The following is an 18572-nucleotide window of genomic DNA, read 5'->3' on the forward strand; positions in this document are numbered from 1 at the left end:
AGGAGAAGTTTTAAGTGGGAGGCTGAGGGGTGCTGTCTCCAGTTTCTTTCTGTCTTGTTGAGGGATCCGTTGAACCAGGGCTTTCTGTCTTTGATTTGGGTTCTTTTTAGCTTCAGCGGGGCAAGATCATCAAGTATGTTAGACGTAGTCGAGGTATAGTGTTCAGTGAGGTTGTTGACCGTTGAGATATTTCGGGGGGGGGGGGAGGAGGTCAATCTTGCAGTGTGTAGCCAGTTTCACGAGATCTAGTCTCTTTGTGTCTCTAACCCAACGTTTTGGATTCACAGTTTGTGGTGGCCTTGTCTTGTGGGTGCCAGGTAATAGGAAGGTAATAGCGTGGTGATCAGACCAGTCGCATGGGTCTACAGAGATGAGCTTGACCGCTGATTCCTTAGCAATGATCCTATCTAGATGGCCTTTCGTGTGTGTTGGGAGTTTGCAGGCTTGGGTAAGTGCTTGGTCGGCCAGGAAATCTTTGATGGCGTTGACCTGACGGTCCTTAAGGTCGTTCCAATGCAGATTGAAGTCACCGAGGAAAATGTCATTAGAATCGGGGGGAACCTTGGCTGTTACGATTTCCATGAGGTGGTCAGTGAAGGTGTCATTCATACCTGGTGGGTGGTAGAAGATGTGCAGCCTGCACAATTGAGTGGCCTTGCTGCATATAGAGAGTGCAAGGTATTCGCAGGAGTCTGTGGGATCTGCATGAAGTTCAGTTACGAGGAGGTTAGAGCGGTAGATGCAGGCAATGCCTCCCCCTTTTTTTGATTGCTACTAAAATAATATTTCAGGTAACATTTTACTTTTGTCCCAGAGTTATTTTAGGCTTGGATGCAGTTAAATAGTTCCTAGGTGCAGAGTCTCTAAGTAGGATAAACATTTGCAAACCAGAGAGCTTTTTCCAAATATTTTTCATTGTGTCAAAGATATGTGACTTTTTCTTTTTCTTTTACACAGTTAGTGAACATTTAGTGTTGGGCAGACCTGAAAATAGGCCTTCATAAGACATTTGCCTTTCCCATCTTCAGAGGACCTATTTGAGAAATCCAAGTTGTGTATAAATAACAGTTTTGCTAGTAGAATGTATGAATACAGCTTGAAATGGTAAATCACACTTCCCATTTCTTTCTAGGAGGCTTGCCGTACACTGTGGCTCCCCTTGGCCTCAGTTCATGTTCTGAATTTTAAAATGTGCTATGATGGCAGACCACACGACATAAAGATGCATATCCGAAATCAGTACATTTGAAGCACACTGTTGATTCCAGCAAACACATGAAGCAATTCCTTTGGAAGGGTAGGGCAAAGGGCTTACAGCTCAGGGGATCAGCAGAAGAGTAATGTGATGTTCAGCACACACCTTCAGCAACCTCTGGATGGACTCGCATGCTCTTGATTTATGTTTTGTCTGGGAGAATTTATAAACTAGTTCAGCTTGATTCTTGGATGTCAACCAGGCTTACTGTTCAATTGAGCTGTTGGAATCATTAAAAAACAGTAATTTAAGAGGTTTGAATCCCTGATCATATTTGTTTTTACCATTAAAGTTATGCTTCTCCTGAGTAATACTTTCTTAGCATGTTTCCAATTGCACTTCTTCCTCACTTAGTTGCACCGCAGAATGTTCTTGGTCACTCCAGTGCTGGAATTCTAAAACAAACTGAATAAGTGAGAGTCTGTGGAGATAGCCACTTAAGCTTATCTCTATTATTTTGTGATACTGGTATCATTCAAAAATACATCGGTACCTTATACCTCATACTAACATATCAATGAAGATATTAAAGAGATGACAGCCAGATAAACAAACCCTTGGAGGTCTTTTGTTGCAGACAATGTGCAGTTCTTAAAGTTAGGTGCGTCTTAATCTCATTTTAATATTAAAATATGTTGTTCATAATGCTTTATTTCTTATAGATTTGAAATCCCAGAGCCTGAACCAACAGAGGCAGATAGGCTTGCGATTGAAAAAGGAGAGCAACCAGTCAGTGCGGATCTCAAAAGATTTCGTAAAGAATATGTTCAACCAGTGCAACTCAGGTTTGTTTGAGTTATACACTTGGCGCATTGCTATACTCTTTACATACCTTGCTGTCTGTGTGCGCATATGTGCATGTGTCTCCTTGAAAAATGAGGCATCTTTTGTTATTTTAATAAAGTAGTAAGCAAATGGACAAACAATGATGCAAAGCGCACTGGTGCTATTTACCAAGAACTCATAGAAATATGTTGATTACTAAAAATGTATTTGAATTTTATACTTCAATTAATTTTTTATGTATAATCAAAGTAGTGATTTTTATTAACTAAAGGTTGAAAAGGACTGACCTAACACAAGAAGAACACAATAGACCAATAATGATCAGCTAAGCATCTACTGACTTGAGTAGCACACCCGCCATGGGACTAGGCCCAGGCAAAATTTCCACTGAATTGGCATACTCCTATATAACTTCACTTTACAATTGTTAGACAAAATTCCAGAAAATATTCTTTGTCTCCTATTTATTTGCCTTTCATGCAGGCCTGGCTCCATGATGTTTCATCTAGGAGGACCATGAAAATGAATAGCAGTAGCCAGGGCCAGACTAGGGAATCAAAACCATCCCAGGCAAAAATGCTCAAACTGGACCCAATCACTTCATCTTCTTGTGTAATCTTCCTCTTGCCATCCATCCATTCCCTCTTTCTATTCTCCTTCTCTGTTAGCCCTATGTGTACCTTGCCCTTTCTCTCCTCCTTCCTTTCAGCCTCGCCATGTCTGCTGTAATCAACATCTGGCAGCTGGGGAAAGTGAAAGAGGCACCAGGAAGGCCCTGGGCCTTCAATTTCTGCTCTAAGTGCTCCAGACCACCAGGGAAATACCCGGTGGAATAAAAGGCCTGTCTGACCCATGTAGCAGCCTAAAAAAAGGCAACGAAAACGTTTCAGTGATCTGATATTGTAGGTGCAGACAAAGGTGCAATTTAAAACATTTTGTAACACAACAACCTCCACCCAAAGAGTTTCTTACGTGCAATTCTCTCTTGCAAGAATTCCTGCACCAGGGCTTCTGGCTTTGGTGTATGGGAAGCGTGCTACTTGTCAGAACTTTGATGCAGGAGTGGATCATGATCATATGCAGCAGTAGAAACATTCCTGCTGCCACACAAGGCCTCTTTGCTGTCATTCGTTATTTTTGAAATTGTAGCAACTTAACACTTTGCAAAGCATTGAACATTAAAATGAAGATGCACTACGCCCAGTAACTATTTTGCACACCCCCATTTAATACCATTTTGCTATTATTGATCTTTTTTTCTACACTAGTATTCACTGAAAAAAACACAGTTATGATTCTGGCTCCAATGCACAAGACCACTGAAATTCACCACTTATAGTTAGCAACTCACACAACACACCATATCTCACGTCACCTGCATCCTCAAAACTCCAGTTTGTCAACAGAACAAAAACAAAGCAAATAGCTATCAGGAGACAACAGAAGGTAACATGGCAGCCGGCATGAGCTGTGTTACGTGCATTGTTAACCATAACTAGCGAATATTGGCGATTTTCGCTCTACAGCCTGAACCAGAATTCGTTTTTTAACTGTCTTTTTCGGTGAATATAAGTTGAATTCAAACTCCATTTTTAGCTCACCTTTTAAAATAGTGGAATAAAGTTAATCAAGTTTCATATACCATCTTGGGACGTACTTGTGGTTACACAAACAAAGGTAAGGGAACCTTGATCAAGTTTTACATAGTCCATAGGATGAAGACCTTTTTAAAAAAAAAACTATATTTTATTGAGTTTTTAATTTTCTGCGCTTATTGAAATAATTGGTAACTTTTCATGAAAACAATGCAAAAGGAAAATGTGAAGTCTATGCAAGATGTACACATTACAGTAATGATCAAAGATGGGAATAATGCAAGCAAAGTGGCATAATAATTCACATGTACAGTTACATTTACCAAGTCCGTTATGATCTTTCCTGGTCCTACAAGTTTTCTTAACATATCTTCAGAAAGCCACTCCCTTTATATTCCACCTTGTTTGCTGCCATATTTTGAGTCCATTCCTCAATGGCTGGTGGTGAAGGGTTGCCCAATCATGATGCTATATCTGTGTTTGCTAGGGGAACCCCAGTGTAGCCTTCAACCTCTTACCACCTTCCGGTATTTCTCTAAAATCGAGTAACTCCACAATGTGTGGACAAAAGAACCCTCTTGGCCACAGCCTCAAATGCACATTTCAGTATTAGTTTACCCAAATATCCACAGCTTAACCCTTGTGTAGTAAACGCTATGGAGAAATGTCAATTGGACCAAGTGGAAACCATGTCTTACTGATAACTCTTAAAGTGTATGCAAATACTTCGTACCATGACCCATTTTCTATTGACCCTTTGTGTTTCTACATCTGGCTTGAGACCATGCAGTCCTTTTTGCATCTGGACCATTGAGGTGGTAAATGTCAGCAATATTGTGTTTTTGGGCCATTCTAGCTTCTATTGTTGTCACTTCTAGCTGCTGAAAAATAGATATCTGGGTGTTTTCAAGTCCGTATTTGGTTGCAGTTGTGCAAATGGTACTTAATATGTACCAACTGAACTGAGCATAAAAGGAGTTTTATTCATTCAGGAAAACAATATTGCGGTGGTCTATACTAAACAAGCATGGAAACGCCGATTCTCAGACTACAGAACACCATACTACTACATAGTTGTCCTAACCCACTCATTTAATAAACAGATTTCAACCGTAGTTAAGGGTACAATGAGTGCACATAAACAGCTGTCGAACACATATCTTAACTCTACTTTCATAAATCCGCTAACGTGATTTATAAAAAAAAAATAAACGAGTGCTATACAAAATGCTTACGTTATTTTGTATGGTGGTATAATGTGTTTTCTATTTACATTTTAAAAAACTCAACTGATGTTTCACAAATTAGATTTTTAGCCACATGCATGAAGCCTTAATGAGTTCGCAGTCGGCCCATTTGTTTACGCAAAAAAGGCTTTTCACATGCACCCCTTCCCCTTTATAAATGTTTGTAAAAGCATTTTTCAAGCGCAGGCATTGGTCCCACGGACCACTGCCTGCTCTTAAAAAATGAAAGGAAAACTTTTCATTTTTCTTTTTGTAAAGCAGCCCGTTTTCCTTCGAGGAAAACGGCCTGCTTTACAAATTTTTATTTATTTAAAAGCAAACACAGACATGGTGGTCTGTTGACCTCAGCAGCCCAACATCCCTGTGATTTTTGCGATTCCTACGGGGTCGCAAATTGCGATCTACCTCTAATATTAATGAGGTAGGTCGGTTTGCGACACACTACAAATCGGAATTTGAAACTCATAGTTTCATACATTGGAAATTGCGATTACCTAATTGCGATTCTCCGAAAATCGCAATTAGGAAATCGCAGTTTCCAATTTTGATACATGTGGCCCTTTGTTCCTTATATGTTGTTACGGTTACATCTGCAGGAGGTAGAAACCTTTTGTTTTTATCTTAAATATATGGTCACTTATTAATGTTTTTTGTATGTGGAACCGGCAACTGCATGATTTGCTATTTTGTAGCAGTGTAAGCAACAAGTTTTTCTTTCAGTATACCAAGTGACACCTTCTTTATCAGCTTCCTGAGATGACTGTGTTCGGAATCAAACAGGTGTCCTGAGGATTACAAATAAATCCTATTCGTACACCTAGCCCTTTGTGACATACTCCTCCTGAGCACATCTAGTACAATTTGTGTAAGAGAAAGCCTGAATGCAGAGCAGTCTGATATTTTCCATCCCTAGCAAAATGCATTATATCTGAAAGAAACACGTTAGTTAGATTCCTCACCTTAGAATATCCCCAGGCGTCAGGCTGGATCCGGAAAGATTTTTCGTCAGCAATACGCTTGCGCGTCACTAGGCGTCATCTGCGGCTCCGCGTCCGTCGTCGGCGTTGTGCGCCGGAATGACGTCGTCAGAGTACTTAGACGCCGCCCTCCCGTGCTGACGTCAGTTCTTCTTTTTTCCGCGCCAGACAGCGCCGATCCGGGAAGAGCATACCCTTTCAGTCATTTTTTTGACTAAACTTTTTGACTCTTTTCGTCTATTCTTTCGACTCAACTCTGGTGCCGGTAGGATGCCTGGTTTTAAATCCTGTGACTCCTGTAACTGACTGATGTCGGTTACGGACCACCACCCCCGGTGCCTCTACTGCCTTGGGCTGACCACGATCCCGAGTCGTGCCTCGACTGCCGGGCCCTGACTTCGAAGGCTAGGCGGGAGCGGTCCCGCAAGCTACTGGAGTTCCGGCAGTCGGCTCCACGCCGTTCACGGTCCTGGTCGAGGAGGAGGTCGAGGGACCGGTCGCGGAGCCGCAGTCATCACCACCACTCGTCTGGTTCCAAGTCTTTGGGTAGGTCGAAGCATAGTAAGAAGTCCAAGAAGCGACATCGCTCTTCGGGCTCCCCTCGCCGGTCGCGCGACTCTGCTGAGGGTTCGGGTGGTACCACCCGCACAGCTGTTGGAGCCGCAGGAGTCGCGTCCGTCCCCATACCCGCCAGTCCCTGGGACCGACGTGACTCCGGCGGAGATCATTCCCTTCCTCTCGGCCATGAGGGGCCTGGCTCTGCTGTCATCGCCTGTCGGCGCGCTTTCGGGCCCCGCGGGCTCGACTGGGAGGACTAGCGAGCCGGCGACCCCGGCGCAGTCGCCGACTTCGGTCCCGACGCCGCAGGTCCCCGTGGGATCCAGGCATGGCTCCCAGTCGGCACCGGTCGACCTCACGACCACTCCGCCGGCGCTGACTCCGGTACCACCTCCGGCGCCGCCTTCAGACGACGCCGTTCCCCGGTTCAGTCCCAGTCCGGTCCCGCATTGGAGCGGCGCCGCGTCCGACGCCAATGGGTGGCAATTTCATTTTCCGCCCGGCTCCAATCATTCCACCTGTCTACCAGGAATCGGATGACGGTGACGACTGGGAGGGGTCTGAGGAACCTCTGGCCCGGCAGGGCCAGTTATCAAAGGACTGGGCAGATGAGCTGGGGGTTGCCAGTGGTCTTGACAAATGCCCTGCCACTGGCTTTATCTCTCCTCCGACCGTGGCTTCGGAGGAAGGTGCTGCATTTTCTGTGGTGCTGCGCAAGGCGGCCGAAGCCCTTGGGCTAGAGCTGCCTGCTGTGGCCATGAGGACTAACCTCCTCACCGAGGTGCTCCAACCGTCAGCAAGCTCCTCGAAGCCTCTGCTGCAGTTTAATGAAGCACTACTGGACGTTCTGAAGGGCACCTTGTCCAAGCCCTCCACAGTACCTCGTGTGGACCGGAACGTGGCCCGGCGCCACCGCCCTGCACCGGGCGACCCCAGTTTTCTGTCCCTGCACTCCACGCCCGAGAGCCTGGTTATCCAGGCCTCTACTTCCCAGACCTCCTTCCCGTCCGCTCCCCCGGATCGGGAATCCAAGAGACTTGAACAGTTTGGTAAGAAGCTGTTCTCCTCCCTTAGTTTGGGACTGCGGTCTGTTAACACCGCTTGTCTCTTGGACCGTTACTCCCATTCCCTGTGGGATACGGTGGAGGACGTGCTGCCCCAGTGTCCGGAGGAGGCCCGGACACGGCTCGCCCAGGCTCTTGCCGAGGGGCGGGATGCAGCACAGCACGCTATCCGATGTGGACTGGACACTACGGACTCGCTGGGTAGGGCGATGTCAACCCCAGTGGCGCTCCGCCGCCACGTCTGGCTGCGGTCCACGAGTTTTTCAGGGGATGTCTAGAGCACCCTCATGCACATGCCCTTCGATGGCAGTCGCCTTTTTGGCGACAAGCAGGATAGTGCGCTGGAGCACTTTAGGGACTCCCGGGCTACGGCCAAGTCCTTGGGCCTCTCGGCCCGCGCCCGCAAGCTTCCGCTTTTCGCCCCTTTCGTGGCCAAGGAAGGGGCGCCCCCTCACGTCCGCCTAGCCACAGGACCAACCTCCACACGTTCGCGGACGTGGATTCCGCTGAGGCGGTACAGGGGGACAACGTGCCGGTCAGTCCACATCTACCCCTGCAGCATCCGCCTCAAAGCCCTCCTAGTCCGTGCTTTCAGGCCCATTCCACGCCAGTGGGAGGCAGAGTTCGCCATAACTTGCTCCACTGGCGTTCCATCACATCGGACAGGTGGGTGCTGCAAATCGTCCGAAGGGGCTACTCCCTCCCCTTCGAGGCGACCCCATCAGCCATGCCACCGCAGTACCACCGCATGCCGGGGGATCACTTGAACCTTCTACAGGAGGAAGTTACAGCCCGCTTGGCCAAGGGGGCCATCGAGTGCGTTCCTGGTCCAGAAGTAGGTCGTGGTTGTTATTCCCACTACTTTCTGGTTCCCAAGAAGGGCAAAGGGGGCCTACGCCCTATCTTGGACCTCAGGAGCGTCAACGCCTTCCTCCGCATGGAGAAGTTCAAGATGCTCACCTTAGCTCAGGTTCTGGCTGCCCTAGACCCTGGCGACTGGATGGTAGCGCTAGACTTGCAGGACGCTTATTTTCACATCCCCGTCCTGCCGGCCCACCGGCATTACCTGCGGTTCACGGTGGGCCAGGTGCATTTTCAGTTTACCGTGCTCCCTTTCCGCCTCACCAGTGCCCCTCGGGTGTTCACGAAAGTGATGGCGGTGGTCGCAGCTCATTTGCGCAGATTGGGGGTTCCAGTCTTCCCCTATCTCGACGACTGGTTGTTGAAGGCGGGCTCGCCCCAGGCAGTCGTCTCCCACCTCCACACTACGGCCGACCTCCTGCATTTGCTGGGGTTCTCCATCAATGTGCCGAAGTCGCATCTGAGTCTCTCCCAGAAGCTCCTCTTCATCGGAGCGGTTCTGGACTCGGCGCAGTTCCGGGCTTATCCTCCGGAACAGCGGGTCTGGGATATTCAGGCTCTGATTCCCATCTTTCGGCCTCTATCCTGGGTTTCGGTCAGGTTGGTGCTGCGGCTCCTGGGTCTGATGGCCTCCTGCATCCTGTTAGTGCATCATGCCAGATGGCGAATGCGGGCTCTGCAGTGAGACCTGAAGTTTCAGTGGGCCCAGCATCGAGGAAACCTGTCCGACCACGTCCTGATCTCGGAGGGCACTGCAAGACAGTTGCGGTGGTGGCTCACGGTCCGCGATTGGGACAACGGCAGATCCCTCTCCCTACCCCAACCGGAGCACGTAGTGGTGACAGATGCATCCCTCCTGGGATGGGGGGCCACATGGGAGAGGTGGAGATCAGAGGCCTCTGGTCTCCGGCGGAGTCCCGGCTCCATATCAACCTTCTGGAGCTGAGGGCGATCCGACTTGCACTGAAGGGATTCCCTCTGTCCGGGGGAGTGTACTGCAGGTGTTCACGGACAACACCACCGCCATGTGGTATTGCAACAAACAGGGCGGGGTGGGATCTTCGACCCTTTGTCAGGAGGCTCTGCGCCTCTGGACATGGCTGGAACATCAGGGCATCACCCTGGTGGTTCACCATCTGGCGGGCTCTCTAAACGCCAGAGCAGACGAACTCAGCCGCCGGTGCATGATGGATCACGAATGGCGTCTAAACTCGGACGTGGCGCAAGGCCTCTTTCGGCAGCGGGGAGAGCCTTGGTTAGATCTATTCGCCACCGAAGAGAACGCGCAATGTCAGCAGTTCTGCACGTTGGAGTTTCCAAGGCGGCACTCGCTCGGGGACGCCTTTTTCGTCGCGAGTGGAGTTGCGGTCTGTTGTACTCCTTTCCGCCTATACCACTTCTGCCCAGAGTGCTGAAGAAGATCAGGCGCGACCGAGCCCAAGTCATCTTGGTGGCTCCGGATTGGGCACGAAGGTACTGGTATCCCAAGCTACTCAGTCTGTCGATCGATCCCCCGATACGACTCCTCTTCACGAGGACCTTCTGTCACAGCAGCAGGGGAGCAGCAGGGGACAGTCCTCCACCCGAACCTGTCCAGTCTCCACCTCCATGCGTGGAGATTGAGTGGCGACAGTTGATGCCATTTGACTTGCCTCCTGAAGTCTGTGATGTGATTCTGGCAGCCAGTCGTCCCTCCACAAAATCGGTATACGCCTGCAGGTGGAACAAATTTGTGGCATGGTGCACAGCAAAGGCTGTTTATCCCCTTTCCGCCCCTATTTCTGAGGTTCTCCTCTTTCTTCTTTCCTTGGCCCAGCAGGGCTCTGCTCTGGGCACTCTTAAAGGTTACCTTTCAGCTATCTCTGATTTTCTACGGCTTCCTGATCAGCCTTCTCTTTTCAAATCCCCTGTTGTTTCTCGCTTCTTCAAAGGCATTACTCACATGTTTCCTCCTGTCCCTTTCGTAATGCCTCAGTGGGATTTGAATCTGGTATTGACGTATCTGATGTGCGCTCCCTTTGAGCCACTTCATAATTGTCCTCTTCGCCTGTTGACACTTAAGACTGCCTTCCTGGTTGCCATCACCTCTGCTAGGAGGGTGAGTGAGCTCCAGGCTCTTTCTTCTAAGCCTCCTTTCTTTTCTGTCCATCCGGACAAAGTTGTTCTCAGGACTCGTCCTTCCTTTCTTTCCGCCTCCGCATATCTCAAAAGAGGAAGAGAGGCTCCACCGTCTGGACCCAAAACGGGCGCTGTCCTTCTATCTGGACCGCGCCAAGCAGTTCCGGGTGGACGACCGACTCTTTTGTCGGCTACGTGGGCGCTAAGAAGGGGCGGGTGGTGCACAAGCGCACCATCTCTCGGTGGGTCGTTTTGTGTATCAAGGCCTGTTACTCCTTAACTAAAAAGGAACCTGTAGGGCTGAGGGCCCATTCCACTCGGGCCACAGCAGCGACCACTGCCCTGGGCCGGGGAGTCCCCTTGCGGAGCCGCAGACGACGCCATGCGACGCGCAAGGGCATTGCTGACAAAATCTTTCCGGATCCAGCGTGACGCCTGGGGATATTCTAAGGTGAGGAATCTAACTAACTAATGTTTCTTACTTACCTTCGGTAACGATATATCTGTAACTTGTTCGTTACAGCACAGAAAAGTGAGGAAATAGCCTTTTTATTGAAAGGTTGACTTTTGCAGTATTTGATGGGTACAAACATGAAGCAGATGACACAAGTCACACTTCCTGAGACTTATCTGGGTCTTTAGCTTTCATAACTATCTGTGGTTGGTACATTGTCCTGTAAGCAGGGATTTCTGGGGCTCAACACTATAGCTATTCCATGAGTCAGGTTCCGCTAAAGTGTGCCTCCAAAATATTCTTACCATGGTAGCAGTTTCATTTCTCTCTTCCCATTTATGATAGGCTCATTGTCACACATATATTAGGTTTTATCATGAAAATTGAGGAAAAGGAGAATGGTCAGACATTTAGTGTTGGCAGTAAATGTTATGTTGTAGGACACTTAAAAGTGATAGTATGAGTTTTATGGGGTATTGGCAAGAAAAATCCGATATGATCCACACAATTCACAGCTTCCCAGACTCTCCTCCCTCAGGCCTCTGGATTTAAAAAAAACTTTCTGTAGTTGGCATATTTCCCAAGGTGTGGGTGACCTTGGGGGGGCCTATATACACATCGATTTTACTTAATGATTTATTTATTTTTGCCTTCTGGCGCTTGACTCATGGGATAAAGTTTTCATTGGATGGTGTGTGGCTTCATAGGATTGTAGTACATTTCTTATTGTTCCTTGGTTTACTCAAAATAATAAAATTCCTATTGTGAATCTAAACTAAAGGCATTTGCTTTGCAAAAGTTTACCAATGCTTAGTGTTATAAGTAGTCCACATTTCTGGGAGGCACAAGTGTCTCCAGTGCGAAAAATTGGATTATTTTGTGCAATTTTAAAAAAATGCATGTCGTTATTGGATATGCAATTTCATTTTGTTCCTCATTGACATGCGATGGATGGTGTGATACACATTGAATAACTTTTATAATCAGCTACTCCATTGTTGTGTCAAACATTGAAAGTTGTATCTCTCTCTGGCTGGAGTACTTATGGAAACGTGGTGATATCATACTTCTTTTTTTTTTTTTTAAATACAAAGGGTTATGGATGCAAACCTGTTTACGAAATCAGAATTTTACCTAGTTTTCAGAAATGTATAGGTGTCTTGGTTCAGGCATAGGATTGTTATCCTTTTCCTCACTAACTGCAAGTAGGTGAAGGCTAAAATGAAGGCAAATAGAGGCCAGCATAAGTTTGGCTGATGCCTTAGTCAGAAAAAACACACTTTCTTGTACTGACATTTTTTCGCCATATGTTTGTCTATTTTCCCATACTTCTCAGGAGTTATTTACATAACTTGGGCAACTTTACAATATGTACCGTGTAGGATTAATTGTGCACAGTTAACCTGGATACCCCACCTGTTCCAAATGTCACAGGGTTTATAATTCACATTTAATAATAATAATAATCCACATTTGTAAAGCGCGAACAATCACCCGTAAAGGTCTCTAGGCGCTGGGAGCCGTCGGGAAGATTAAGCAAGCTATTGCCCAGAGTCACGTGGTGCTGGGCTAATCTGCCGCTGGCGCCAGGGATCGAACCGTGATCCCCGAGTCAGTCGCCCTGGCCGCGGCGCCACACCTCATCCCTTATCATTTTAGGGGGGGAAAAGGCTTAGCAGCCACATGGTTAAACAAATTGGTTTTGGCTGTCCAATTACTCAGTGTACTTCCTCTTCCTCTTTAGTTTAGGCATGATATGTCTTTTTTTAATTTCTTGTGTTTGCCTCTTTTTGTTCTGTTCCTGAATGTTCGCCTTCGGCAGAAAATGGCAAAATATTTTTCATAAATTACAGTCAACTCATCTTAAATAGCTATGAGCAGTGCACAGGCAAATCCTTTCAGGAAGAACTATTTTTTCAGAAAAGCAAAAACCCTATAACTTAATCAGTAAAATCCATTTTAAAAGCAATTGTTTTTCACTAGACTCAACTTAAAATTATTTCCTGTTCCTTTGCGCGCAGCTCTTCTTAGTGGTCATCAACACCCAGAATTATATGTGTTCAAAATATTTGTGATGTGAAAATATAAATTCAGCTTGTCATGCATTTCACATTCATGTGATTTTACTAACAGTTACATATTTTCATGTTGTCTGTAGGATATTAAATGTATTTCGACATTGGGTAGAACACCATTTTTATGACTATGAGAGAGACCCAGATTTACTTGATAAATTGGAATCTTTCATTTCCACCGTTAAAGGTAAGCTATCAGCTCTTAGATACCACAGATATTGTACTGTATTGTATTTGCATTTACATAGTGCTTTCTACCCGACAATCACTTTTTAAACTAATCAGATATGTTTCTGTACCTTCTGCTTTGAGAATTTGCAGTGTTTTTGTTGTCAGAGTGAGTTTTTCTCTCATTTATTTTCAGCGGTGGTCTGCATTTTTTAGCTTTACCATGAAAAATTGATTAACTACAATAGTAGAAGTATGTACTATAACATGATTACATGTGAAAAAGATTAGGTTATATTAAGCAACATATTAAAATTATAAAGGCATGCATTATCTACATTGTTAGAGTTTACATATCTACTCCCAGTTCAAATGTATTACTGCTGATACCTGAACGTCTTTCTTTTCATTAGAGCAAAAATGAATTATTTAGCATGCATTTTATTTTCTATGGGCAATTGTGTTACATTGATAACATTGTGGTCCCTTTCCTTTTGACCTAGTACTCTATTCTTTTAAGCAGCTTGGTGCGAGTTCAACAAGTTTTAGGAGTTTGTTATCATCTATTTTTCCCCAATTAAGACTTGTCAAGAAATTACATCTGAACTAAGATGTATTTTCTAACATATTTTTTTTGTATTATCAAATTTCAAAAGTCGATCTTTTTCTAACTGTATTGCAGCCGAAGTTTCCATTCATAAGAGAGAGAACTTCATATTTTTTTTCTCTTTGCAGGGAAATCTATGAAGAAATGGGTGGAATCAATTGTCAAGATAATCAAGAGGAAAAAACAAGCTCAGGCAAATGGTGTCAGTCATAATATTACGTTTGAAAGCCAGCCACCTTCTTTTGAATGGCACATCAGCCGACCTGGGCAGTTTGAGAGCTTTGACCTCATGACCCTTCACCCAATAGAAATAGCTCGCCAGCTAACACTTCTAGAATCTGACCTTTATAGGTATTTGTTTTGTATGCTTTAAACATAAGCATATTTTTAACACCTTAACTTATTCACTTAAGAAATCACAGTTCAAGTTAAATTATAGTCACAAACTAAAACCTCAGTGGTGTAGCAAAACTTAGGGGCCCAACGCTCTGGTTCCAGTCTTGAGACCTAAGGCCAGGGGCTTGCCGCCCGTGCACAGTGCCAGAGGCCCCCGCCCTGGAGTTTGGGGCCCCCAGCACCATGGGGGGGCTCTGCGGGGGCTATTGTTAGGCCACTGTAAAACCTATCACTGAAATTCACTACTTTGGTTAGCTCTGCAATCCAAAACTTGCAAAACAGCCATTCATGCCTTAACTCGCACAACAAATGCAGTGCTTATGGTCTCACCTTTGATGCTACAAATGTCATAAATGGTCTTAGAGATCAGAATACATGTCACATAAACATAAACCCCATCAGTGATATGACTATAAATAGATTTTATATTGGTTTGAATATGTCATTATTTATTGACTTTGCGCTTTTAGGTGCTGTTACTTATAGATATAAGTATTGTGAGGTCCTAAGTATGTTAGAAAGGAAGTCCCACTCTTGTGTATAGTATCCATAGACTCTGATTCAAGTCAACGGAACTAGTGCGTTTATAAAAAGTTTCAGCTCACTATAAAAGCATGCCCTAAAACACAGTCAGACTCCAGCTCACTCCTAAATCAACAATATTATGAGAACATAAATCAGTTTCTAAATTTTAAAAGACCCTCAAATGTGTAGATAGTTTGTGGACCTAAGATGCTTATAATGGTCCCTATATACTCATACATGGTACAGAGTCTGTGGACTATTGGTCTGTGGTATGAACATTTAAAGCATATTTTCACCGATGATGCATGGTGCTTAAAACCACAAGAAGCTGTCCGACTGAGTCGGACAAAAGATTACATTTAAAATAAATATGTTTTCATTACTTTACTGGATTTTATTAACCCCGGGCGGGTAACCACGCTCGGCCAGCGGCGTTTACGTAGTTTTGCCTACTCCGCTTTCCGTACGCAGAGTTCAGGCAAAACTACGACTCCGTGGGGGATCGTAGTTAACCGGCCCCTCCATCCTCCCAAATGAATGAATTTTTATTATTTTGGGAGGGGGGAGGGCGCGGAGCAGAGTGTTGCAAAGTTCCATGGAGTTGCTTTCCAACTCCGTTGAACTTCGCATAGACGCACTACGCCTGCTCCGCCCAGGGTTAGATTTTATTTAATTGGAATTAGAATGATGAAATAGAGGGAAATATCGAAAAAATATAATTTCTTGTGTTAAAAGAAATGTGTTGATATGCTGCCCTAAGGACAATATCCATGGCTGCAAAGAAAATTCTATTCTTCATAGGAAGCCGTTGAAGCTTATGTAGAATGGGTGAAATGTAAGATCTTCTAGAGCTATTAGTTACCAACCTAGCAGATATGTTTTGCACTAACTTAAGCTGGTAGAGAAGAGCATTTGGGGTAGCTAAATAGATGGCATTGCCGTAATCTAGCCTTGACTGAATCAAGGCATTTACAAGAGCTGCATAGTGTCTAAGGCACATGACTCAAAATGGATCCACAAGTTTCATAGTTTGCAGTGATACTTTTTCTGGATTTCTTTACAGAACATGGCCAGGAAATTAATTTTGTACACCCTCTGAAACAAAGCACTAAAACCTGGTCCTCTGATACTTCATAGGAGTAATTAGAGGAACCCAAACCCCTTTTCATCATGAAACCCACTCAAGAACTCTAGGAAACTAGGAATATTATTTACAAGATGTATTAGACCCAAAATCCTATTTTACTGCTCACAGTATGAATAGTAACTGTTATAAAAAAAAAAACAAGGTAGTGGCAATGATACTTGCCAAGAGGCAGAATAGTTAAGAATCTTGTAATATTTTGATGGTATCATGAAGCTTCCCTACATCAACATCCCCTGCCCCACCTATCTTTCCCTAACTAAGCTAAGTCTAGCACCTAAATAGGCCTAATTCGAGTTTCATAGATGGTTCACACCTGCATACCTTTATGAACAATATAACTAATGTTAAGCAAAGGAACAGCCATGGCTGACCCTGTCTGCAAGCTGGCAGATAAGTCGAATGAAGGCTGAATGTGCCTTCTCGTAAGCCTTCAACAAGGAAAGATGGTTTCCTATCTGTACGACCCTCAGTCTCGAGTCCCTGGTACAAAGGTCCTCTCCACCTCATAACACTCTGTTTTAGTTTATGTATTCTGTCTGAACAAAATTAAACATTTTCAAAAATAACGTTTAGTAGTAAAATCTTTTTGACCTTCAACTTGCATTCTGTAAAATCTTGCTTGTGTTTAAAGACCATAAATGAGCAGTCAAAGTAATACATTTTCATGAAGCCATGTTTATTATTTAGAAGCAATCACTGAAAAGGCAATTCAGACCGTACAGGAGAAACATGAATATAGTCAAACCAACTGAATTATTACATTGTAATGAATAACAACATTAATAAACTTGTGCTTATATTTGAGACATAACCTAACTAAATGAACCTATATAATTTGAAAGGCTTATACTAGAAATAAAAATATATGATGATTATAACAGTGGACCCAGCACAGTCCTTGAATTATGGCATGGGATCGAACAACTATCCATGAGTTTCATAGTTTGCGGATCCTGCACAAGAGTCTGTGGCATTTAAGCTAAAAGTGATCTTAAAAGCAACCTTGAACTAATTTCTGACTGTGGGGACAGTCTGACATTAAAAAGCAAAGGGTCGATCATTGAGCCTTGGGGAATTCCTTTCCAGTTAGTTAATAGCATACATACTGGAATCTGAATCAGCTGTGGGGGTCAGGTAGAGTATTAAGAGCTAACGTGTCTATTTACTGTGAAAGAGATGGACTCCAAATGGGTATATAAAGGTCATCGCTGGTGCCATCCCTTTATTACAAGTGAAGAAAATAAAGGCTTCACATGAGATGGGGAAGGTGAAGCAGCACACGTTTAAAAGTGAACCCTGGGATGCTGCATCACACATCTCTAAGAGAACGTCTGACACCATGAATGACTCTCCCATGGGACTGTGAGATATGTCTGTGCGAGGCCTATGATCTTCTCAGCTCCCAAGCATGCTGTTGATGTCAGTACTTCAGAAGAAGGCTCTGCCTTCCGTATCTATGACTTAAAGCTTATAGCAAAAAATAAGGATAGGAAACATACAAGGATCAGTAATAGAAAAAGGCTACACAACCGTGGCACCCACATAATAATTTACCTGTTATTTGGAATCAATGGCTCTGCTAATGCTTTATACCTTCACTTTGGAAACCTTGGCCAAAGGTTTAATTTTATATTCACTTTAATATTGTGCTAATTTTCTACACAAAAAATGTATGATAATTAAGCACTCCAAATGTATACATCAATGTACGTGTAAGATTGCACTACCAAGAGGCTGAAAGAGCTATGTTAAAAGGCTGCCAGTTCCTAAAGATCACTAGTGACAAAGTGAGAATTGGAAAATTAATGATCGCAAGTGTAAAATCAAGTGAAATTTGCTTTTAGAGCAGAAAGAAAAGCACTAATCATTGGGTATCACATTGTAACAGTACTTCATATTACATATGTTTTGAAGTTGTGTAAATCATCTTCATGAGTTGCTCTATTCAGGCTCTGTGTACAGAAGGCATGCTGCGCAGTGCTTAATTTGTGAAAGAATAAGTGCCTGGCCCAGATGTTTCTCAGTAGCCTGCTGGTGCTGTGGTCGAATGCCAAGGTTATCTAATCTTGGTTTCATCTCATGCTTCTTTCATTCATGAGCATATCTCCCTGCACCTTTATCTCACTTTCACATGTTACTTCTCATCCCTGCTATCTCCATTTTCACAGTGAATCTGTATTTCTCAAATTAAGCACTGTACACAGAACTTAAGACCGTGAAAGAATGTCTGAAACAATATTTTTTTTCAATAACGCATAGGTGTCAATTGGGCCTATAGATTTACAACCAATTTCTTAAAAATAAATTTGTGCTGTAAAATGCAGCATTTATCCTTCTCTCCTCCCCCCCCCCCCACCCCGATTCTAAACTCGTACTGGAAGAACTGGGTTGTCTCGCTTAGCTAACTCTTTCTGTCCAAATTCAGACATGTTTTTATGCCCCACCACTTCTAAAGTTCACTAGTCACCACTGCTTGTTACCTCTTGAGACATTTATTTTCCTGCGATTACTGTGACAGCACCTTTGCTTTAACTCTCCCTTCAGGAAAATGACTTTTCAACTAAGTATAATTAAAATGTAATGTGTTTAATAAAACAAAGTTACAGTTGCAATTATGGTTTAATAAGGTTTATAGTTATTTCATTAATGTGGGGTTATGGTATTAATTAGTAAAGTAATTTACTTTACTTTCTTTTTTTCAGTTCAATCAGTTATAGTGCTAGTTCTAGCATTAGTATT

General features: G+C 44.3%; 1 protein-coding gene across 1 annotated transcript in view; it reads left to right on the top strand.

Annotated features, from left to right (window-relative positions):
* SOS2 (SOS Ras/Rho guanine nucleotide exchange factor 2) overlaps nt 1-18572 on the top strand; it is a 324695-nt gene that overhangs the window by 196299 nt on the left and 109824 nt on the right. The window contains exons 12-14 of the mRNA XM_085627000.1: nt 1918-2040; nt 13074-13177; nt 13894-14116. Of these exons, the coding sequence (XP_085483126.1) occupies nt 1918-2040; nt 13074-13177; nt 13894-14116 (450 nt within the window). The remainder of the gene's footprint in view (nt 1-1917; nt 2041-13073; nt 13178-13893; nt 14117-18572) is intronic.

This window comes from Triturus cristatus, chromosome 9, assembly GCF_964204655.1.
Source record: "Triturus cristatus chromosome 9, aTriCri1.1, whole genome shotgun sequence".
In the NCBI taxonomy this organism is placed as follows: domain Eukaryota; kingdom Metazoa; phylum Chordata; class Amphibia; order Caudata; family Salamandridae; genus Triturus; species Triturus cristatus.